Raw genomic sequence first — 25,476 nt, forward strand, 5'->3', positions numbered from 1 at the left:
GAGCTACCAGGCAGTAGGCCTACAGTATAATCATTTTCCGGGCTAGGCTATTTGTTAATTCCAACTATTGTGAGGGTTGAAATTGCATTTACCATTTATCGCTTTAGTTAAATAAAAATACTTAAAAGTATATTCGGTGACTCTGAATCACATTTTATCCTGATACCAGATTCGATTGACGCAACCCTTTACACTATGAAGATGAATGAATTCTGCCAATCACAATATAAAAAAAAACGTTTTGTGAAACCTCTAAAAACGTAAATGCCATCAAAATACTAATCCGTAGCATATACGAGGTCGATAGTGTCCAAAGGGGTGGGGGGCTACATCCGCTAACGGGGTGGGGGGCTACATCCGATAGCTGGAAGAACGACTTTGACCGCGACGCACAAGGTACAGAGTCACTGGTGAAGCAGCCAGTCCAGCTTTGAGCTGCCCCGCTCCATAAATCGCACTTAAATCCACCCTGGCGGTGGACAGAGTCCAGGAAAACTGGAAGAGAAATTTGGATTTTAACGGGCAGAGAACCATCATATAAAATCTTCACAAGACTCGCCGCAATTCAGGGCTAGATTTGCACTGTGTTGGACAGCTGCAGCTGACTTCAACTTCTTTGTCAGGTTCCGTAAATAATTGTCAACAAACTTGGACCCGATATTTATTTAACCGTCTTCCGTTACTCTGGGCTCATCTGCACATTTGCAAGATGAATTCATCTATTCTGTTAACATTATGCGTGTTATACACAGCAGTTCAGTAAATGACTGACATATTAAGATTAAAGTCACTATGCGTGCTTTGTGAGCTGGCTTCTGTGCAGTGACACCAACATGTCACTTACCATAAAGCTGGTTGTTAGGAAATAATTTTCTATCCGCACGTCCTGATATGGAAATGTGAATACAATTGGGACACGCCCGCAAGCAATAATAGGCTACCCAAGCTTTTTAGAAATCCTGGCAACAGTGCAATACTTCTCTGATCCCCCTCCTGGGATTGTGGTCTATTCAAACAGAACTGTTGAGAAGACTTGTAGTGTGGCAATCAAAAGGACAACCATTCGAACAGCTGCAGCACCTCTGGCAACTCGAGGGAACCTTGTTTTCTGGAAGCGATACCGGCGGAGTTGATGAATGTCGCTGTCTTTATTGGTGACCTCGCCATAGCAAATGTAATATTTGTTCCTCTTAAAATTTACAGTATTTCAGAGGGACTCCTTGGAAGGTGACCATAAACTATTCTTAACAACTTGAAGCGCGTTTTTGTACCCAGTGGCACAGTGGACACTTGGACAAGGTATCCATTTCCTTGTCCGGGGTTTAGGCAAGCCAATAGTAGGCTATGGCATCCTCATGGGAAAACTGGATTTGGTTACTCTGGAGACGGACTTTAGTTCCCTCTCTCCTCGTGCTTTGGGTCACCTGTCTCGGGACACACGGAGGAGAGGATGACGCTTTTAATGCAGAGGTAATTGGATCATCTTCCCTGAAACTGTCAATGCTCAGAAAGTTCCCTGTGTTACAACAATGCTGTAGTGTTTATACAAAAACGAGTTTTAATGTACCATACTATGCTGCAAAACACATACAAATTATAAAAAAGCTCTCACCAAATCTCAGTTAACTTTTGCTGACATTGCTATACATTGCTATTTGACTGCCCATCTTTCAAAAGAGATGGTCGCGCATAACCTTGACAACCTTGCGCCCAAAATAACAATTGGTCCGAAAATAACAATTATGTATTATTTTCTGCAAGAAAATCAAAATATTTGTTTGGTCAAGTTTGTTCCAGTCTTGAAACAAAAAAGTCAGATCACTATTATAAATGTTGCTTATTCACAAGGCATTCATGTGTGCAAATTGGGCACTTTTACACACACATTTTAATGACCCAGCTCATTCTGTCCGAGGAACTCAATCCAGCACACCAAGCTGCATATCCTGCTCATGACTAGCTGTTCCAATATTAACAGGACTATCCCTTGTGCCCTGCCAACAGGGTCCTCCTGGGCTGGAACTTCTCCCCAAAAAGGCCATGCTGCTAGCCAAACTATACAAATCTTACTCATTCACTGACACACTGACACACTCTTGCAGTCAGCACCATATGTGGAAAGCTGCTTTTCTTAGAGGATCTCTGGGTCAGGTTAAGTAATCCCACTGTTATAACCACATTCTGTAAGCACATATCCATAGTATTGGTCCAGCACTTTATCTTCCAACAGTTAGGGTTGTTTTGCTTTCTTGAAATACTACAACAGTACCTGAAAAGATATCTGCATCACGGACTGAGCCATGCTCATCTCACTAGTTTCCCTCTGCTTTGGACATAAAGTATGAATCAACTGAATGATTCAATGTTGGGGGGAATAGGCAAATGCTTTCAGGGTTCATTTCCAGACCGTCACTCTTTCTGTCTTCAGCAGCAGGCAGTGCTGATTCCCAACCTGCTCCAGATAGGTGAGAGGGAGCTGAGATGTAGGCTAATGTTTGGGGCGGAGATAGATGAGAGGGAGCTGAGATGTAGACTAATGTTTGGGGCGGAGATAGGTGAGAGAGAGCTGAGATGTAGGCTAATGTTTGGGGCGGAGATAGATGAGAGGGAGCTGAGATGTAGGCTAATGTTTGGGGCGGAGATAGGTGAGAGAGAGCTGAGATGTAGGCTAATGTTTGGGGCGGAGATAGGTGAGAGAGAGCTGAGATGTAGGCTAATGTTTGGGGCGGAGATAGATGAGAGAGAGCTGAGATGTAGACTAATGTTTGGGGCGGAGATAGGTGAGAGAGAGCTGAGATGTAGGCTAATGTTTGGGGCGGAGATAGGTGAGAGAGAGCTGAGATGTAGACTAATGTTTGGGGCGGAGATAGGTGAGAGAGAGCTGAGATGTAGGCTAATGTTTGGGGCGGAGAGCTTAGCAATAAACGTGTGTGTCAGAGGGAATAAAATGTGCAACAAATGTGTAGAGACGAATAAACCCCTCTAGTTTTCCTTTACAACACACCAACTGAATGTGGAGGGACAGTTTCAACCCAGCGGAGCAGTATTGAATGCTTGTAATACCCTTTCTCCTTTGTTATTGTATAGGTCTGTGTTTTTGTGGACTTTGTCCCAGCTGCACCCACTTTACCATGCTGTGTTGACTTTAGTGTTTGGCCGCTCCCGTCAGGTCAAGGCTTAATGAAGGGGTCAGTTATGCACACGTTGTTTCTTTCTCTCTCACGGGCCGCTGCATTTGAGGTCGGTTGTTGCGTTGTGACGATCAAAAATGTTAAGCCACTTTGAAGTCATAGTATTAAAACGTAGCCACGTGAGGCAGTCTGGACCACCACAATCTGCCTGGATCCTTTGCCAACACACGTGTAAACACATTTCTCCCACCTGTGGGGCCTGTGGCAGATTTAACAGATATACCGTAGCACCTTTGTGCTAGCTGGAAGGTTCCGGTGCTGTGAGAGATCAGGAGTTGTTCTACATCATCATGGATGGGAAACACCGTTTTTCTTTTTTTTCAGACAGGCCAGATGAGGTCTACTTTTTATTGTCCCAACTTTCACAATGGACTTACCACTGCCAAATACATATCATTTGTTTTAATGTGATTTTATGTGACACTAGACTCTCAGAGCCCTAGTAACCATGCCGATGGGGTTCTCACATGAAATGATGTGGCTGCCACCAGACCAGTGTGGCCGTGTTGTGGTGGTGCAGTGTGGGACTGGGTAAGTCTCTGGGGTGTTAGGCTGTGTGTGGTGAGGCCACAGTGGTCCACAGCCTCTCACTGTTGGCCTGGCTCTCAGTAGAACATACAGCTGATGTGAGAAAAGGAGATGCATTGTTATACAAGGTATATTAGCAATATTATAATGTAATAATAGCATTATAATACTATAATATGGCATATTTAGGAGAGACAATGTAAATGTAAGACAAACCCATAAAGGTGTATAAAACATTCTTGTCGCATAATAAATCATCCACTAATGAATGTAGTACAGACTCTTAGATTGAAACACTGTGCTGAGGAAAATCCAATATTGTCATTAGTCAATATGGGTCGGGCCAACGTGTGCCACTGCATTCTTACCTGAGTTTTGGTTGAGTGCACTCTGAGTGAGGCAGATTGGTGACTGACTCAACTGAAGGATTACGATGAGGCCTGAGGCTCATATACAGGTTGTTACTGCTGACCCGGCAGCCATTGTTTACCAGACAAAAAGACCGGGGGGCCTTTCTTGTCCCAACGTGCCACATCCTGGCTGAGTATTAGCATTGTAGTGTTTAGGTGGTAATGGGGTCTTTAATTGTCGTCAGGGAGACCTGTTGACTGAGGGATTGTTTGAAAGAAGAAGGGGTGGAGACTGACGAGAACAGACAGCCTGTTAGTCAACGCCTACCTGCCAACGTCTGTCCTCAAGGTGTGGGCTGGTGTTCACCTGAGAATTTCAAGCTTTGTGTGTGTCTTCGCTAAACTGTTACACTTAGCCTATAGCTGATATTCTCTCTCCATTCAATTCAATATAAAGTGATTCATCGGCATGCAGGAGTAATATGCATATGAGCTCAGCTGAGATCTGTCTTGCATGGATTCCCTCCTTTTGCATTTTTACTGAACTTTCTCACTGACACTATGGTCATCAGCTCCCTCCCTGCACCTACAGCTTGACCTATCAGAAGAGGCTGGACTCCTACACTGTGTGATGAACAGACATGGAGTGGGAGTGTTTGAGGGTGATAAATGATAGAGAGAGGGAGAGAAAGAAAGCGTGAACTAGGCGGCTTGCTCAGCTGTACTGCATGTGATGGGTAAGTGTGACGGCTGTTTTCCAAATGGGACACAAACAGAGGAGAGACATTTAGGCCTGCAGGACTCCCAGGCAGCTGAGGAGCAACAATGAGAGCTCTTGTCTGGAGAGGACTGTTTCCGAGTGAAAAGAGGGAGCGAGAGGGAGAAAGAGAGACCAGCATAGAGAAGAGGTGGAGAGGGGCTAGGGTTTATTAAGTCTGCAGAACACAGGAGGCCGACTATATTGCTTCCTGAAACCCTATCTTTATCCCCAGTTTAACCCTTAACGTTGGCAGAGCCAGCCTCACTCTATTTCTGCTTATCCATGGAATCTGCAGCATGCCTACTCTCTGTATTCCAACCAGTTCCTTTGTGTTCCCTTGAGGTTGCCCGTCGCCATGGGCACAGCAAGCTTTCATCGCCATGGCGAGAGGTAATGAGTAGCGATGAGAACGGGAAATGCCATTAACCTCTAATGGTGACTGTCTTCCCTCCGGATCTCTCTCTCTCAGTTCTTTCTCTCTGGATCTCTCTTTCTCCCTCTCTCTCTCTCTCTCTCTCTCTCTCTCTCTCTCTCTCTCTTTCTTCTCTCACTTTCTCTCTGTCTGTTTCCATCTCTCTCTCTGTCTCTCTCTCTGTCTGTTTCCATCTCTCTCTCTGTTTGTTTCCATCTCTGTTTCTCTCTCTCACAAGACACTCCCTTACAGAGGAGGACAGTGCCGGTGTGTGTTTTATTTCCTCCCCTTGTCTCTCTCTCCTTCCTTATTCTCTCTCTCTGCTGGAGGTTAGGACCAAAAGATGGCAGGCTACCAAGTCCAGGGAATAAAAGCATTCTCCATTTGTTAGTGTCTTGTCTGACATTGTGTGGGACACAGACACACACATGCACACACACAGACACACACCGAGTGAGGCTCGTTTTACAATTCCTTGTGAATTGCTGGATTCAGGGGGCCTTTTGGAGCTGAAGGAGCTGCTGACAGGGTGGCTGATTGGACTAAAGGAAGTCCAGCACTTCACTCCCCCCTGGAACCATAGCCGTGCTTTGTATTCATTACAGATGATTCTTAAAGGGTAGGGTACAGATTGAAGCATTTTACTTTTTAAAGGGTGCTTTCATATATCTATAATGTGGTGTAGCCTATTTCTCTGGTTCCAACGCCCTTCAATAAATACTGTCCCGAACTATGTCAGAGAGAATAGAAACCTGGTTGTTGTGTATTTTACAAGCTGGGATAATATATTTTCCGTCTTGTATGAACACACCCCTTCACCTCCTACACCCTCCAGAACCCCAGACTCAGACTGTGTGAAGGGGCCCTTATCTGGAAGATAAGGTGGATCCCACCTTAATCAACTATAAACTAGCCATTCTCCGCTTCCACCCATATACAATGAAAATATAGGGAAAGTATCTGCCTGAATTTGTATGAAAGACAGAAAAATATAGAATGAGGGAAGCAAAAAGAGGTAGCCAGCCAGTAGGGGGTTGAGAATGTGACAGGAAAGAGAGAGGAAGTTGATATCAGAGAGAGAAGGAAGGGGAAGAAAGTAGAAGAGGCTGGAGAGAGTGCAGAGGAAGAGCAGAGAGTGTCTCTCTTCAAGGCTCTCTCGTCAGCCGTGTTTCCAGAAGCAGCAGCAGCAGCATGGGATCTAGGAGCTCCAGTTGGTGCCCTGGAGAAAGAGGGGTTTACATTCAGCCTGTGCCCAGAAACAGGGCCGGCTATTCAGTCCTGGTCCACAGCGGAGGGAGGGGACCACAAAGGCCAGTGTCTTCTATAAGCAGGGGGGTTAGAAGGGGGAGGTCATGCCAGCCAGAAACCAGAGGGAGCCCCAGCTACCCAGGCCTGGTTCTTAGCTAGAAGTAAAGTGGGCATTATAGCACTTCTCCCCCTCCTCTCCGCTCAGTCCAGTGCCTGTACGGTAGGGATATGTCCACTTCTAATCCCCCCCCCCCCCCCCCGGGTATTTCACAAATGTACTGCTCTGGGAGGAGGTGTGTCTTTAAGAGTTTCTCATGATGTCCATGGTTGCTTGTGTGACAGGGTCAGAGATTGCTACTATTCTTGTGTAAATCATGTGGCCGCTTCGCACACTCAGTCACACAAGGCAGGCTTACAAATATCAGAGGAGAGACATCAACAAAAGTGTGGCCATTCACATCTCCTTCCATGTGGCGTCTAAAGATTTTTCTAACAGATGGAAGTGGTGCAGAATGATTCAAGGCAGAGAGATAAAACATCTCACTGGATGTTCAATGGCTCTTTTGAAGATCAGGAAATGTATGCCACGTGTTGCCCGTGTCTTCTTTCTTCAGTGAAAATATTGATTTATTGCTTTTTCCTCACTGGTTCATGCGCTGGGATTTATCATCTCTCGGACACAAACTGCTGTCAACGAAATGGTGTCTCGGCACAGCTGTGTGTAATCAAACTCAGAGATGCATAAAGTTAACCCGCTGGGTTAACCCTGCTCTCAATCACTAGTCCTGTTATTGCCTCCATATTGGTTACAGCAGACAGGGCGATGATTCAGCAACCACAGTATAGGGTTAATTGTGCTTATTACAGTATATGTGTGGGGGGTCTTCTTATGTAATTAGCACTAATTACATAATTAAAGATCAGTAGCCTCCTATACAGTAGCGTGGGCTTCAGAGAAAAGCCAACCCTGCCTCTCCTTATCCTTCACCTCCCAGGCATATCCCATCCGCTGAGGGTTGAGGGGTGGTCGTTTTGGTGCGCCTGGTTAGTTCCTGATCGCTCTCTTTCACGATGGTTTAGCTGATAGAGTTCCTCGCCCACCCTGTTGAGTGTCTCCATCTGTAGATCTATCTGCCGTGACGCTCTGGCACAGCCTGTGGTGGTATTATATATCCCTTTAACAGGTGGAACGGTCAATCTGAAGTCTGTGATTGTATCAGGTCTCTCCCTTCATGTCAACCTCCCCCACACGGCAGTTACGCTGTTCTGAATGCCTATTAAGCTGCGTTTAGACAGACAGCCCAATTCGGATCTTCTTTTTCACTAATTGGCCTTTTGACTAATCAGACCAGCTCTGAAAAACAACTGATGTGATTGGTCATAGGACCAATTAGAATTGGGCTGCATGTGTAAACGCGTCCTTAGCAGTGTACACTCTGTATAGTGTTAAGTCTCTCTCTCTCTCTCTCTCTCTCTCTCTCTCTCTCTCTCTCTCTCTCTCTCTCTCTCTCTCTCTCTCTCTCTCTCTCTCTCTCTCTCTCTCTCTCTCTCTCTCAGTCATGGCTGCGGATGTATGGCTACCTGCCTCAGGCCAGCAGACAGATGTCCACCATGCGGTCAGCTCACATCCTTTCCAATGCCGTCAGCGACATGCAGCGTTTCTACGGCCTGCAGGTCACCGGCGCGATGGACCACGGCACGGTGACGTATGTCACACTTCCTTCCCTGTTTTGCTCTGTCGTTACTCCCATTACTGCCATCCTAATGCTCCGGAACCAGACCTCTCTCTCTCTCTCTGATGCCTATGGGGTCCAATCATGTTAATGGTTTCACTTCCTAGTTTGTAATGGATCTGTGCAGTATGGGGGAGATGGAAGGATTTGAGCTTTGGAGTGATAAGTTAATAGGAGTGTGAGGTTGTCTGGTCTGGGGTGAAGATAGCAAAACCCCAACAGGGAGCAATGTCTTCCTATCCTTAGGGGCGGCCTATCTTGAACCCACAGATCAGTTACTGCACATAAAACACATGAACTGTTCTATGGTACAGCACCTGGGCTGGTATCATGGGCAGTGTATCTCATAAAACCTCAGTGTGACACTGTATAGAGGAGTGGGGAGTGTAACCCTGATGTCCCCTCCTAGAGCCATGCGGAGGCCGCGCTGTGGAGTCCCAGACAAGTTTGGGGGTCAGATCAAGACCAACGTTCGGCGGAAACGTTATGCACTCACTGGCCACAAATGGAACAAGAGCCACCTCACCTACAGGTAAATAACAGGATTTACTTCATCTTGGTCAATCTTCATCTATAACCAAATTCCAAATTTGTTTTCATTTGGATTCCTCCTCTTCCCTTGCAGTATACAGAACTACACACCAAAGATCGGGGAGTACAACTCGTATGAGGCCATCCGTAGGGCCTTCAAGGTGTGGCAGAAGGTGACCCCGCTGACCTTCGATGAGATCCCCTACCAGGAGATCAAATATGGCCGCAGGAAGGAGCCTGACATCATGATCTTCTTTGCCTCGGGTTTCCATGGAGACAGCTCACCCTTCGATGGCGAGGGCGGGTTCCTGGCCCACGCCTACTTCCCTGGTCCTGGTATGGGCGGTGATACTCACTTTGACTCTGATGAGCCGTGGACCATCGGCAATGGGAACTTGCAAGGTAGGTGATGGATGTGGATGGACACCAGTCTCTTTAGCTCTACACCAGAACCGTTACATCTTGTACATTCTTCTGAATTAAACGCAACGTCCCTGCTTTCCTGTCTCCTCATCTACTTCAGCTGGTCTTTCCCTACCTTCCACTTGTTCGACCATAGTTGCCATGACAAACCACATCATCACTCATTGGTTGACTTTTTTTGCAGTTTTACTGCTCCATTACCTCCATTAAACTTCAAAGTTAGATGGATGACGTCATACTTTTCCTTACAACTCCCACCGGCTCCCAAAGCCGTGTTTTAAGGAATGGTAGTATTATTTTTTTCTAAATCCGACCTTTTTTATTCTTTCAATCATTAACCAAAGGTTCTTGGTGAGTGACTGAGGGTTTTTCCTGCCTTGTGGAGGCGAAGGCTGTCATTTCCTGAGCCAGTCAGAGCAGAGGCAGATGGCAGACGATTGGTAATGCTTGGTGAGGTCAGGAGAGTAGGAGGTGTTACTAAACAGATCACAGAGAATTCTAAATGCCACAGCGAGGGTGTTGAGGTAATCCCACAATGGGAGACCGGTTTTTGAGTTGACCCTGTCTTTAACACTGTTGCATCCTCATGTAGCCTGGGTCTTTAAAACTCCCTGACACATTACTTTTAACGATCTTTTAAACCACGAAAATTCTAAAAGTAAAGGTCAACTAAGTGATCGTGGCACATTAAGGACATTGTTGGCAAAGATTAAACACACTTGACAAGTGTTGTGGTTATTACACACTGATATCTAACAAAGCTGCAAGTATATTCATTAGGCTCATAGACAGGGATGTGTGCTGCTGTGTTCATTTTAGTGAGGAGGAAGAGAGATACATTTGCTCTTCTGTGAGCCACATGGTTGTCAGGGTTACCTTACAGAGCCTTCTTTCTTCCCCTCTCTCTCTCTCTCTCTCCCGTTCTTTCTCTGTATCCTGTCGTATATATTTTTAGAGTCACATGGATGTGCTGATTCCCCGCTAAGTCACAGATTGTGGTTGGAGGAAAAGTTGGAAGGGGAGGGGCGGGGAGGGGAGCATGAAGCTGACAAAGGGAGGAATGCTGAACATCTCAACTTCCTCAGATGACAGAAGCCATGACATAATGTAGTACCACACGATGCTGTCTGTCAGTATAATAGAGCGATCCCTACAGTCACCTCACCAACCACCCTCAGCCTTCATTTCAGACAAGATGGCCCACAGATCAGGTCAAAGGTCAATTAAAACTGGAAAGGAAAAATGTGTCATTCGCTGGGAAAGTATCATGCTAAAACTTAGAACCAACTTCAAAGTTGAACCTATAGGATACAGTAGGTCAATTCAATTCAAGGCCATTTTTTGGTGAGTGTCCACAGGATGTTTTTTGTGGAGGGCGGTTGAAGTGGCGGTCACTATGTTGCAGTGACAATGCGTCACTGTCAGTCTGTCTGGTACAGCGGCAGGCTTTGATTGGGGTACAAGGAGTGCGTGTCTTGATGCTTATCAAAAGACGTTAGACCAACCACTTTATCTACAGAGAGCACCATTAAAAACCCTCAACAAGCACATTTTTGTCCATTGACTTCATAATCCCAATGGGAGGATCTTACTGTCTGAACATATAGACTACTGCCCCACCACCATGTAGTCTCAGTTAGAATGAGGTAACTGCGGTCCTCACTTGGCCAGCTCTGGGGACCAATAACCAGGATCAAAATGGGAAAACCCCTTGACCCCTCCCCCCCCAACCCCAGCCCCAGCCCCACCTCCAACACAAGGCCCAGCTCCAATCCAAGCTCCAACCCAATCCCCAGCTCCAACCCCAGCTCCAGCTCCAACCCACCCCCAGCTCCAACCCACCCCCAGCTCCAACCCAATCCTCAGCTCCAACCCAATCCCCAGCACCAACCCACCCCCAGCTCCAACCCACCCCCAGCTCCAACCCAATACCCAGCTCCAACCCAATCCGCAGCTCCAACCCAATCCCCAGGTCCAACCCAATCCCCAGCTCCAACCCAATCCCCAGCTCCAACCCCAGGTCCAGCTCCAACCCAATCCCCAACTCCAACCCCAGGTCCAACTCCAACCCAATCCCCAACTCCAACCCCAGGTCCAGCTCCAATCCAAGCTCCAACCCAATCCCCAGCTCCAACCCAATCCCCAGCTCCAACCCAATCCCCAGCTCCAACCCACCCCCAGCTCCAACCAATCCCCAGCTCCAACCCAATCCCCAGCTTCAACCCAATCCCCAGCTCCAACCCAGTCCCCAGCTTCAACCCAATCCTCAGCTCCAACCCCAGGTCCAGCTCCAACCCAATCCCCAACTCCAACCCAAGGCCCAGCTCCAATCCAAGCTCCAACCCAATCCCCAGCTCCAACCAATCCCCAGCTCCAACCCAATCCCCAGCTTCAACCCAATCCTCAGCTCCAACCCCAGGTCCAGCTCCAACCCAATCCCCATCTCCAACCCCAACCCCAGGTCCAGCTCCAACCCAATCCCCAGCTCCAATCCAAGCTCCAACCCAATCCCCAGCTCCAACCCCAGGTCCAGCTCCAACCCATCCCCAGCTCCAACCCAATACCCAGCTCCAACCCACCCCCAGCTCCAACCCAATACCCAGCTCCAACCCAATCCCCAGCTCCAACCCAATCCCCAGCTCCAACCCAATCCCCAGCTCCAACCCCAGGTCCAGCTCCAACCCAATCCCCAACTCCAACCCCAGGTCCAACTCCAACCCAATCCCCAACTCCAGCCCCAGGTCCAGCTCCAACCCAATCCCCAACTCCAACCCCAGGTCCAGCTCCAACCCAATCCCCAACTCCAGCCCCAGGTCCAACCCAATCCCCACCTCCAACCCAAGGCCCAGCTCCAATCCAAGCTCCAACCCAATCCCCAGCTCCAACCCCAGGTCCAGCTCCAACCCACTCCCAGCTCCAACCCACCCCCAGCTCCAACCCACCCCCAGCTCCAACCAATCCCCAGCTCCAACCCAATCCCCAGCTCCAACCAATCCCCAGCTCCAACCCAATCCCCAGCTTCAACCCAATCCTCAGCTCCAACCCCAGGTCCAGCTCCAACCCAATCCCCAACTCCAGCCCCAGGTCCAGCTCCAACCCAATCCCCAGCTCCAACCCCAGGTCCAGCTCCAACCCACCCCCAGCTCCAACCCACCCCCAGCTCCAACCCACCCCCAGCTCCAACCCACCCCCAGCTCCAACCCAATCCCCAGCTCCAACCCATCCCCAGCTTCAACCCAATCCCCAGCTCCAACCCAATCCCCAGCTCCAACCCATCCCCAGCTCCAACCCAATACCCAGCTCCAACCCCAGGTCCAGCTCCAACCCAATCCCCAGCTCCAACCCAATCCCCAGCTCCAACCCAATCCCTTGCTCCAACCCCAGCTCCAACCCAATCCCCAGCTCCAATCCCCAGCTCCAACCCAATCCCCAGCTCCAACCCAATCCCCAGCTCCAACCCCAGGTCCAGCTCCAACCCAATCCCCAGCTCCAAACCAATCCCCAGCTCCAACCCAATCCCCAGCTCCAACCCAATCCCCAGGTCCAACCCAATCCCCAGCTCCAACCCAATCCCCAGCTCCAACCCAATCCCCAGCTCCAACCCCAGGTCCAGCTCCAACCCAATCCCCAGCTCCAACCCAATCCCCAACTCCAGCCCCAGGTCCAACCCTAGCGCCAGCTCCAACCTAAGCTCAAGCCCCAACCCCAGCCCTGAGCTTTCTATTTTAGACACATTATTTTGGAAGCTATGTACAGTACATGTCTGTCTTTCATTCAGTTACTTAAGTCTACACTACTAGCTTGTCATGTTTCCAGTGCCTTTTGTAGCATTAATTAATGAAGTGTTCTGGCTCCTGAATCAACACACGGTTAGTTAGAGGATGAATAAAGACACATTGTGTGAGATGCTGCCTGAATGGCCTGTCCCGCTCGTTGTCTGCCATTCCCCCTTTGAGTAACCCGTCTAACTCTGTTAACACTTCCTGCTTGTGGTCACAGCTCAAGTGTCGGTGGTATTACACAAGGGGACTTTTCACTTTACTCACTGTCTATTTTAGGTTTAGTCGTGACGAGGTGTATGCTTCTTAAGTGCCTTGAGTATTGTAATGACTATCCTCCTCTCTCTCTCTCTCTCTCTCTCTCTCTCTCTCTCTCTCTCTCTCTCTCTCTCTCTCTCTCTCTCTCTCTCTCTCTCTCTCTCTCTCTCTCTCTCTCTCTCTCTCTCTCTTTCTCTCTCTCTCTCTCTCTCTCTCTCCCGCTCTCTCTCTCGCTCTGTCTCTTTCTATATTCTATATCTCTCTCTCTTCTCTCTCAGGTAATGATCTGTTCCTTGTTGCGGTACATGAGCTGGGCCATGCCCTGGGCCTGGAACACTCCAACAACCCAATGGCCATCATGGCTCCTTTCTACCAGTGGATGGAAACGGATGACTTTCAACTGCCCGAGGATGACCTCAGAGGAATACAACAGATATATGGTGAGTTGGCCCTCCATAACAAAACTACTGGTGTATGGACCTGAAAATGTTGACTGTAAGAGCTTTGGTTTTCAGTGTTTTAGTCTGTTTGGGCACTGCAGTATAACTGTATAAGAGTGGGGGGTTCCAGCCCAGGGCACCCCTGTGATTAGAACCCTGATTGGAGTTGGAGTAGTCGGAGGTCTATGTTTCCACTCTACATTCCTCCTTCCCACAGCATGCTCTAAGTGGAAAATCAGCCTACTGACTCACATATCCACAAAACCAGGACACAGCTACCAATTATGAGATCAGTTGGAGGACAAATCTCTGAGCCCTTGATTTCCTTTTAGGATTTTGGAGTGGAGAGTAGCCTCTAACTGCTTTTCTTGAATGTGTTTATCACTTTATCTTCTGCAGGTCAGCCAGACGGTACACCCACCCAGGCTCTTCCCACGGTCACTCCTCGCCGGCCAGCCCAGCCAGACCCCAAACCCCCCAACTCTCCACCCAACTCTCCCCCCAAGTCACCCCCTAACTCTCCACCCAACTCTCCCCCCAAGTCACCCCCCAACTCTCCACCCAACTCTCCCCCCAAGTCACCACCCAACTCTCCTCCCAACACTCCGCCCAGATCTCCCCCTAAATCTCCCCCCAACGCCCCACCCAGATCTCCCCCTAACTCTCCCCCCAACGCCCCACCCCGGAGGCCAGACAATCCCCGCACGACTGCCCGCCCGGACCACTACGGCCCAAACATCTGTGAAGGAAACTTCGACGCGGTCACCATGCTCAGGGGAGAGATGTTTGTGTTCAAGGTGAGGACCTCAGTCTGCCCCCACACACACACATGAGATGAGTTGATTCAGTCTCAGTGCTGCTGCTAGGGACTGATGCTCTTGGATGGGTACATGACCTACCTACTGTCACTAGCTGGCTACCACCCGGTTACTTTGCCATGCACCTTAGAGGCTGCTGCCCTATGTACATACTGATGTCTTGGAATACGGGTCACTTTGATAATGATTACATACTGTTTAATCCACTTCATATGTTTATACTGTATTCTAGTCAAGGCCCATCCTATTTAACTACTGCTGTACATATACTATTCTTCAGATATATATTCTATCCATATATTGTCTATATGATCTATACATCCCGTCACATATATATATACAGTATATATATTTATACTCCAGACTCCGACATTGCTTGTCCTAATATTTCTATATTTCTTAATTCCATTCTTTAACTTTTTAGATTTGTGTGTGTTATTGTGTATTGTTGGATATTACTGCACTGTTGGAGCTAGGCACACAAGAATCTCGCTACAGCCGCAATAGCATCTGCTAAATATGTGACCAATAAAATGTGATTAGATTTGATCTAGTAGGTAATTTGATCAAAGGCTGCTCGTTTTGCAGCCAGTGGGCGTGATAACCATGATGCTGTCTGTCTGTGTCTCTCACTAGTGCAGTAAAAGCTGCTATCCCCAGGTTAGGAGCATCTGGAGAGCCTTATGGGAAGGTGGATCAGGGCCTGGGTTCAATTGGGCCCTAAGCAGGCTGTAAAACCCCAGAGCCGTTCTATTTTATGACATGGAACCCCGTAAAGAGGAGAGGAGCAGCACTCTCTAGGTCTCAGATGTGCCTTAACAACTGCAGGACCAACCAGTCCAGGGCTGCGGAGATGGCTCTCGTTTGAACCATTTGTTAGGCCATTTGCCAACAGCTGGAGAGAATTTCACTGTTTATGCTTCAGTTGATGTGGTCAACACTTCTCTTTTCTATGAAAAGAGCCGGTGCTTGACTTGGGCAGAAGCTCGCCGGAGCTGAGTACCTGCACCTAAAATGTTCTACTGCTTGAGCTCCTGCCCTACTTATAGAATATTAGCTCAAAAGTACTGTAGAGCTCCTGCACCTAAATGTAAATATAAACAATACCCAAAATGAGTGCCGTGGCCAATTTCAGTCCCTGTCAAGCACTTTCACTCTACTGCACTTGAAGTTGGACGTCTCTTTTTTCCACAAACTGCCATTTGCCATGACTTCAGTTATCTGTCTCTCTCACCAACCAGGGCGGAGGAGGTGTACGCTACAGGCAGTATAGAGTTGAAGGGGTGTGCGATATGAGAGCAGGGGGAAAAGAGTCATCTTTGACTGTGCTGTGCTCTTTTGTCATCAGGCTTTATTTTGAAGTAGACATGCATTAGCTTACTATCGACTGTAACGTCACAAAGCCATCTCCTGCTAATGCCCTCAGTCTATTTTAGGAAAGGTACCATCAAGCCCAGACTGTCTCTGACATTGAGTAATGTTCATAGTAAATAATATCTGGTCAGTTCTCTTTTCTCTTGTCGCCAGTGAGGCTCCACAGTAAGTACATTTGACTAGTGGGGGTGGGCTTTTTTCAGAATCGTAATTACACTTCTGTCATCCTCTTCTCTTCCTGCCTCTCCGTGTTCACAGAAGATTGGAGTAGATTGGATGCAGGGCAGGTCTGCTTTAAGTTATGTTCTGTTCACTAACAGGCTGCGCTCCCCGCTTCAAGGACAAAGACAAGAGCTGCTGCCAGGAAGATGCAACTCTTAGCTTTTACCATTAATGCTGACAGCCAATGCTATTAACTTACCACTAATGAATGAGCGTGCAGATCTGTGAGGTCATTTTTGGAAAGCACTCCTAGGCCTACACTGAGAGGGCGATTTCCCTCTTGTACCGTTTCAGACATGTTTTGTGCTGACTTAAAACAAACAGAACAGCTCAAGCAGTTTAACTACTTTATATAAGTCCAACTCGTAAAACACTCCTCATGCAACATGCAGCAAGCCCAAACCAGTTCCTACAGTAATTGGACATGCGATCTGCTCAGTGCTGTGGTCGTGGGTATTAATAGCCTTCAAGCATTAGTTATTTCATTGTCCGTTCTGGCAGGCTTGTCATGTAATGCAGGCATTCGGATGCACTTGGGATCCCGACCACCCAGCAGCAGGCTTCTCCTGAACCCCAAACGCTGCTGGAACAGAGCCTGTGTTGAAGTCAGGTGACAGAGAGAGTACGGGCTAGCAGCTGTTTCCCTCACTTTTTAAATGGAAATTTAATGTGCCATCTCCTTCTATAGACGGGACCCTACCCTCTCTTTTAGACACCGCAGAGTGTGCCATGGTGGTGAAATAAAAAGGGGGGAGTGTGTGGCGTGGAGAAGGGTAGGGGGGTTAGTGGATGTAGAGGAGGGGGGCTGGGTGTTAGAACAGACGGTTTCATTTTAGAGGCCCTTGGCTGCGTTCCTGGGTCTGGTTTAGATATTAGACAGGTCTGAAGTCATCTCAAGGTCTGGGCCTGAGCCAAAGAGATGGAGGGAATGTGATGGTCAAGCTCGGACGCCCACCGCACCATGTGACTAGGGACTTACTGAGGACACACTGACAGAGAGAGAGAGTGAGTGTGTGCATGTGTGCGGGGATGTTTATGTAGTGTATGCGTACGTTATTTAAGTATTTCTCCTATTGATTGATCCAAACTGTTGAACATGGCTGTGAAGACTTCCTCCTGCAGGCAATGTGCTGAACAGGCTCTGATAGAGAGGGGATGTTCAGGAACTATCGGGCACATGGCCCATCATGTTTGGCACTCTCTGTTCCTCTCTCCCATATGGCTCTACAATTTATGGATTGCATGATGGTACTAAACTGCTGATACTCAGTGCTGGGTCCATATCTGGTGTGCAGGCAGCAGCTCCCAGCTAGGTCTGGAGCTCCAGAGAGCCATGTCACAGGCAGGCAGGGTCAGAGGTTAGAGGTCATGCTGAGCATTAGAGCTCCAGTGGATGTGCCATCTAACGGCTCTCCCCGCTCTTTTTCTGACAGGGTCGCTGGTTCTGGAGGGTGCGGAGGAACAGGGTCCTGGACAACTACCCAATGCCCATTGGTCACTTCTGGAGGGGACTGCCTGGGGACATCGATGCAGCCTACGAGAGACACGATGGGAAATTTGTCTTCTTTAAAGGTTTTTGTACTCTCCTAATCATTGTACCTCACGTGCACGCACACGTAAGACTATAGGCAGGCGCGCAGGCAGGTGCACAAGCGCGTGCACACGCAGTCAGTCATTGTTGCTTTTGAAATGAGGGTTAAACAGAAGAGAAATAGTTCAACTCAAAGGACCGGAACTGTGTTTGTTTATGTGTTGAAGTTGCAGCAATCACAAAACAACTGGACGCTTTGGTTACACTGTAATGTTGCTGATCCTAAAATAGATTCACAAACATTGTTTCAGTCCTCTGTGTGTGTATTTTCTTTTCACACTAGTGTGCCTTGGAGCCGAAACCTAAAGCTGTTAGTATTTTCCACATTACAATTTAATTACAGTTGAGTAGTGAGTAAACATGGCTAATTCCACATTAACACTTATTTTTGCAGACAATAAGTGTTCCTTGATCTCCACATTCACTTTAGCTTGGAGCCCCAAATGTATTGTAACCTCGGATAGCATATTATGGACAAACGGTCTTTGATAGAAGAGATGATGTTTCTGTCTAAATGGAAAAGATAATGACATCGTCAAGTTAAAATGGGAGAACTGGAGATCCCTAGAGTTTTGTGCTAAAATGCAATCGGATTGGGCTAGACATGAGATCTCCATGGTGGCAGTGAATGCTCATTGGCTCGAGCTGTAATCCTCCCCAGACCTCCTCATTCGATCACAACTGCCTCTTTCCTCCCTGCACCGTTGCCATAGAAACCGTCCCATGCCCACTAACATTTAGGTTTTAATTTTCATTTTGATCATTTTCCCTCATTACATTGGCATAAAAAGAGCTTTCGCTGCTATAAGGTTTTCTCCCTGACCTCATTGCAGCTTTCTATTGATTTCCCCCCCACCTCCTCCCCAATTGTTAAACCACACATGTAATAATATCCTTAGGAGAACCAACACAATATGATTTGTCAGTAGAGGTTATTATAGATCCCCCTGGCATCTCTTTGTTCCATGAGTTTTGTAACCAGAAACAGTGAAAGACAGATGGAGGTAGTGAAACTGCTTTTTGGGGAGACATTTGAGCTGTAGTTCTTTAAGACAGCTGGCTCGCCCTAAAGAAAGTCTCCAGGGCAAATGATGTCATTGGCAAGGCCTACTGAAATTTGGATGACAGCCATAGGAAAGAAACTAAGGGACAAAAAGTTGGCCTGCCACATCTGGCAGATGTGAGTGAGAGAGTTGCATCAGCCGTTGGTTTCCAGATGCTGACTGCAAAGGTTTTGTTTTCAATGTAGAACTGGGCCAGGAGAATAGAAAGCAGGGCATGCGGATGGTGCCTCTGTGTCTAACATACTGTAAAACAATAATAAAAAAAAAACGACTCACCATGTCCTCAACATTTCCACTCGAACCACTTCAAATGCATTATATCTAACCAAAGCTGTGCATAAACGCAATTTCACTCTCTATAATGTCCGTTATTGGCGCATGCTAGCCAGCGAATAAACAAGACTGTAATGTAATGGCAGGTTAACCGTTTCCATAGCGATCTCCAGGTTGATGAGTGGTAGTTGTTGGAAAGGGAACTTCCCTATGCATTGCTCCACAAAGGACCATTAAATATGAATGCCTTTCTCCTTCCCTCCTGAATTATTATGTCCCACTCAATATCTGTCCTCCCTTTTCTGTCATCTCCTTGATGTATATGTTCCCCCACATCACTGTACTTCTCCTCTCCTCCCCCTCCTCTCCTCCACCTGTAGGGAATAAGTACTGGTTGTTCAGGGAGGCAAACTTGGAGCCTGGTTACCCCCAGGAGCTGACAGACTACGGCAGGGACATCCCCTATGACAAGATAGAGACAGCCATCTGGTGGGAACCATCAGGTTTCACATACTTCTTCAAAGGAGACTGGTAAGGAAGGGACTCTCCTAGTTATCTGTTAATTGTTGCCCTTTTCCACGTTGACAGGTGGGAGTTTCCATCATGTGTTCACTACTGTAAATTGTCTTCTATTGTTTTGGCTTTGGAATATGTTTTTGCACAATTACGATTGTATAATCTCTTGGCATGTAAGGATGTGGCATCACTCTTTTGTGCTGACTGCTTTGGCTTAGAAGACACATACACCCTGAGTTCTATATGAATGCCTGATTTAACATAAGCGCTGTATAGGGGTTTAACATACTGTTATTCTCTCCCTCTCGTCTCTAGGTACTGGCGCTTTAACGAACAGTCCCGTGCAGTCGACAAGGACTACCCCAAGCCAATCAGTGTGTGGGGCTCTGCGGTCCCGTCCTCTCCCAAGGGGGCTTTCCTCAGCGATGATGGAGGTGAGAGAGGCGAAAGGGTGGCCAGGAAAATGCCAGTAATGAACACTTTGAACAAAGGAGAAGGGCGGGTCTGGTCAATAAGAGAGAGAGGGGGCTTCGTGTAGGCAATATGGGCTGAGTAGGGAAAAAAGTGACATCTTGAAAGGATGAAGAAAAATATGTTTTTTTGGGCTGTCTTTCTTTTCCCCAGAGCTGTACTGTATTTACAGTCTCACTCAATGCCGTGGGTAAGTATTTGATTATCATAACAGTGTATTTAGTACTTAACATCCTGCCCCTGTCTTCCCCTCACAGCTTATACGTATTTCTACAAGGGATCCAAGTACTGGAAGTTTGACAACCACCGGATGAAGAGTGAGCCGGGCTACCCTAAATCCATCCTGAGGGACTTCATGGGCTGCAGTGTGGACCTGGACCCAGACAGAGACGGGGACACCGACGCAGGCCGCAAGGTCCCCGACGTGGATCGCCCGCCGTTCAACCCTGATGCAGGCCGGGACAAAGACAAGGAGAAGGAGAAGGACAAGGAGCGGGACAAGGATCGAGACCGCACCAACGATGTAGACTATACGGACGAGAGAGAAGAGGAGACCAACGAGGTGGACGTGGTGCTGAAGATCGACGAGAGCGAGACGCGCACTATGAACATCATCATGGTGACAGTACCTCTGGTCCTGGTGCTGTGCATCCTGGGACTGGTCTACGCCATCATCAACACACTGAAGAGGAAAGGAGCTCCCAAACTGCTGGTCCACTGCAAACGCTCCATGCAGGACTGGGTGTGACCTCTGACCTACTTAATAACCCCCCCACCTGAATCCTATCCTCATTCCTCTATCTTCTCATCCAAAACATGGTAGTAGAGACATAAGTGCAAATACACACACACATATGCACACACACACTCACACACACAGCAAACATAAACACACTCCTAACTCATCCCCCTCCCATGGTGCTCTCCCCAATGACTTGTCTGTAGTCTATTTATATCAGAACGTTTGCACATTGTTTTTTGTTTTTGTTTGGTTCATGTTGTGTGTGAGTCTTTTTTTCTAAACCAGGAAGTGTCTGCATTATTCTCTCTCTCTCCGCCCCGTTACAGGGGGTTTCTCTGAGATAACTTCCATCTGGTTCTTGGATTAACCTTTGAAAGGGAAACAGAGACAAAACAGAGCGATAGAGAGAGACTGCAGCGCAGAATGAAGGGAGTGAAGGAGGTTTGATTCTGTGAAAAGCAGAGAGCCCCCCCCCACTCCTCCTCCCTCCCTCCCATCTCCTCCCTCACTCAGGACTCCTTCAGCTGAAGCAGGCCTACTGCAGGTCAGGTATCAACAGGAGAGAGAACAGTGTAAACAGTGTCACTTTTGAACTGCAACTCACCCAATGCCTTCTATTACTACACCTTCCATGTTGTACAGCCACTAACTGAACTTTTGGTATTCTCATCTGTTTTTAATTCAAGGGCACCATGGATGATATTGGAAATGTTGTCCATACTTTGTAGAAAACTTTCACAAACGTTTGGGTTATCCAACCTAACATGGTCTCGTGGTGCCTTTTTCATTTCGAACCTTGTTTCGGTCCTATTAAACCGTGGCAATGAGAATTTGAGTTGTTATGATAGGGAAGGGTTGGAAAAGAAAGGCGCTTCTTTCCCCAAAAATGTAAGACAAAGGCAATTCACTGTGAAAGGACTTTATTTGGGACTTGGGGGAGTAGTTGAGGTACCGAGGTAGGAGAGACGTGGTATTGAATGAATATCCACTGGGCAAAAACTGGTTGAATCAATGTTGTTTCCACGTCATTCAATGTGATGATGTTGAAACAACGTGGAAAACTGATTGGATTTGCAAAAAGTCATCAAAGTAAGGGAATCTAATTTTCTAATTTTCCCACCAAACTTTTAACCTAAATCCAATCCAGCTAGCACATTGGGAACGAAGCCATACGCTTTTTAAACGTTCTGAGAATGGAAGTGAAAATTTTGCCTGTTCTGGGAACGTTCATTTTTAGGTTGCTGGGAGGTTGTGAGAACATTTTACTATGGTTCCCTGAAAGTTTTCCTGTAAGGTTTTATAAATGTTCTGAAAATGGAAATTATAGGTTATTTGAAGGTAATTAAATCATCTTCTGGGAATAATACTTTTAATACCACTGCTAGCTTAGGTTAACTGTTTTGAACTCCAAGCACAGATAGGACACATGTTAATTAATCTTCTTAGGAACTTATGATCTTCTGCTCTCTATCCATGGAATTAGTCCATTGATGCTGAGAACGGAGTGTATATGTTTTTTTATAACATTCTTAGAACGTTCTTTGAACGTTACTAATGTTTTCTTGTGGTTTTTATGGAACCTACTCTTAATGTTTCTGAGAACATGACTTTAAATAGAACCATGAGAAAACCTGTAGAAAAAAAGTCCTTCAGAAGTACCGAAATTCCCACAGAAGAACTTTCTTTCGTAACGTTCTCCGATCGTTCTGAGAACATGGCTTTAAATAGAACCATGAGGAAACCAATAGGTAATTTTATGATGCAGTACTAAAATTCCAACCTAAGAAACATATGGTTCTCAGAACGTTGTGTGCTAGCTGGGTACCCTGCACCATTCCCAGAACATTGTGAGAAGGTTTTATGCAAAATAACCAAAGGACAACCACGCTCTCACCAAGCTCTAAGAAACATATGATTCTCAGAACATTATGTGCTAGCTGGGAATGACATGCTGAAATGTTTTGTTGATATCATGTTGAATTGAAGTTAGTTGACAACTCAACCAAAATTAAATCAAAACTAGAGTTTGAAATAACGTCTGTGCCCAGTGAGTAAGAGATTGACTAATGCTTTTAATCTGAGAAATATTTGGAACAAATGATACTTCAGCCTCCACTGAAATGTATTAATAAATATAATTCAAGTAATGCACCACACAATGAGCCCTCTCTCTGTAATACCCTCTCCCCTAGATTTAAATAGATTGGAGGGCCTCTCTCTCGCTCTCTCTCTCTCGCTGAGCTTGTTCTAGAGAGTTAGTCCTCTGAACATACAGCTAATCCTCTCATTTAAAAACAGCAGGTGTTTTAAAATATTGTTCACCCCCAGCCTCGAGTCTTAAGCTTTCTCTGTACCAAAGCAGGCTTCTTTTCATTTTCTGAGAGGTCCAAACAGAGAGACAGACTTTACCAGAGAGGGAGAAGGGGAACAAGAGAGGGCGTGAGAGGCTAGAGATCTACTAACGGAGTTCAAAGACAGAAACTTTATCTGTTAAGTATTTGGGAAGGCTTACGGTCTGTTCCTGGATTGTGTTACCCAGATGTTGGTGATTGTTGGAAGGGGTTGGGAATTCTGCAGGGCAGGCTGAGTGAGAGACCAGAGGTCCCTTCCTACAGCTGAGTAAGGCAGTAGGGGGAGTGAGGGAGAGGAGCTCACTGGGGACTCTTATTGGCACTGTGTCATACTGTATGACCCACATTCACTAGCTCCAGAGAAGGAACTGTGGAGTCTATTCTGATACCAAAGGGAAATAGTAGCACGCAGTGTATGTGACTTCTTTATTTCTCACATTGTTATGTATTCCCTATGCTCTTCTCTTTGACCACTAAGGCCCATGTACAGTACGCATACGTCTAGTAGATTTGCTAGCAGCCCTCTAAAGATACTGAGAAAGGACTTGCTGTAAAGTAGAGATAAGTCATTATATAATCATATACCTAACAGGTTTCACTGTTTACCATCTGTCAAACAGTAGTTGTGATGAGCATGTCTGTCTGAGGCATTGATGGGGGTGGGGGTGGGGGGGGGGGGTGTACAGAGGATGCGGGAGATGCTCCCATAATACCACTGAGATGGCAGATGGCCAGTTAAAAGGGCTATTATAAATATTCTTGACAGCGGAGAGGAATCACAGTCATGAGACGTCCTGCATGTGTCAGTGATGGATCCCGCTCGATGGGGTTGCTAGGAGACCGCCTCCATCCCATTGCCCTCTCATTGTGCTGCGAGGTTGAGAGGGGAGTTAATCAGAGGTAAAAGCCTTCCCTCTTCTCCCCCCTGCCTCCCCCACCCATCCCCATCCACCCACCAATCCTGTCCAAATCAATGGAGAACTCACCATCAGCAGGCCTAGAAGGTATCTGGACACACTCAAAAAATGCTCACTCATTGTCTGAGACACAGTCCATGCCTTACTCGCTCTGTCTTTATCTGGGATAGCTAGTATCTTTGTGCCTGTATGGAGTAGACTATCTCTGCGAGTCCCAGACCGTAGTGGCCTGTGTGGCTGTTTGTGTTCCTAGTACGTCTATTTCTTAGTGTGGATTTATTTGCCAACTGTTTCTCGGTGTGTCTGAGACGTCTCCCCAATAAGACACTGTAGTCCCCAACGATGCCTGCCTAAGAACTAGCTCAAGCAGATGCAACGGAAATGTGGCAAAATTTCACAAAGGAACTGCCTGCTTTAAGTCAACTAGAGCCTTTATAAGAGCACTGGGATTGAGTCCAAGACTGCTTGGTTTTGTTGAACTTTGTTTTTCTCATGAGAATTGTTTTGGAACACGAAAGCAATGCAAAATACAGCAATGAAAAATACAGTTATGAACAGTTTTGAAAAGTAGTTATGAAATATTATGTCGGAATGATTGAGGTATCAACACTCTGTGTGCATGTGTTTTGTGTGAGTGTGTATATTTTCGAGTGCTATTACTCTGTAGTCTCCTTATAGCCTTATAGTATCACTACTTCCTCTCTCTCTGTTGAACACCACTCTACTCTTCTGCGCTGGTCTGGTCTTCTCTGAAGCCCGTCTAGGCCCTGCCTTGGCCCCAGGGGGACTGTAACAATGGGCTCTCTCACAAAGTGCGCATTGTCCTCCATGCTGTCATTGCTCCAGCCCAGAAGAAAAGCAGGCTCAGCCCTAGGCCAGGATCAGGAAGCTTCCTTTCTTCCTTCCTTCATCCCACAATCCCACTCTCTCCCAACCCTACAGCTCTGTCATGGTCAGGGAGAGAGCAGAGCAGCCAAGGCAGTCTGATGTTTTATATCCAAGATAGAGAGGAACACAGCAGACTATGTTCATTCTATATATTCCGTTAGTTGTTGTTTGTGGCCAGTGCATTTCACAGGCATCCTGTACAGTTGCTTCATATCATGTCTCACAGTTAACCACTAGCTTGACAAAATTGTTTTGTTATTCATTGCAAACAACAACCACACAGGATGCCAAACTGATCTTTGTAGAGAGAAAGAGAGATATGTTAGAAAGATGACATGGAAGACATGTCAACAGAAAGGGGTTCAGTTTGATCCTTGCTTTCGATTTCTCAATCCTCTGTTAGATGTTTGTCAGATCCAGAGGTTGGTGGGAAGATGATCGATGCGCTTCGATTGAGTCTCGATGCCTCAGCCCCAGACACACACAGAGGGTGTGCATCCCTATCCCAGAGTGCATCTCACCTTACTCACTCAGCAGAGCCTGATCAACTGAAACCACATGCTATTAACTCTCAACTGACTTACGGTAGACTGCTC

The 25,476-nt window shown here is 47.0% G+C and overlaps 1 protein-coding gene across 1 annotated transcript; it reads left to right on the plus strand.

Moving 5' to 3' along the window:
• The first annotated feature begins 372 nt into the window (after nucleotides 1-372).
• On the plus strand, nucleotides 373-23,734 carry LOC129834364 (matrix metalloproteinase-15-like). Its single transcript, XM_055899281.1, has 10 exons — nucleotides 373-1,470; nucleotides 8,047-8,195; nucleotides 8,632-8,754; nucleotides 8,848-9,155; nucleotides 13,492-13,653; nucleotides 14,053-14,450; nucleotides 17,501-17,639; nucleotides 19,376-19,526; nucleotides 19,827-19,945; nucleotides 20,240-23,734. The coding sequence occupies exons 1-10, from the start codon at nucleotides 1,345-1,347 to the stop codon at nucleotides 20,728-20,730; spliced, it is 2,166 nt and encodes a 721-aa protein (XP_055755256.1). The 5' UTR covers nucleotides 373-1,344; the 3' UTR covers nucleotides 20,731-23,734.
• The last annotated feature ends 1,742 nt before the right edge of the window (nucleotides 23,735-25,476 follow it).

Source organism: Salvelinus fontinalis, chromosome 35 (genome assembly GCF_029448725.1).
Source record: "Salvelinus fontinalis isolate EN_2023a chromosome 35, ASM2944872v1, whole genome shotgun sequence".
Taxonomy (NCBI): Eukaryota; Metazoa; Chordata; class Actinopteri; order Salmoniformes; family Salmonidae; genus Salvelinus; species Salvelinus fontinalis.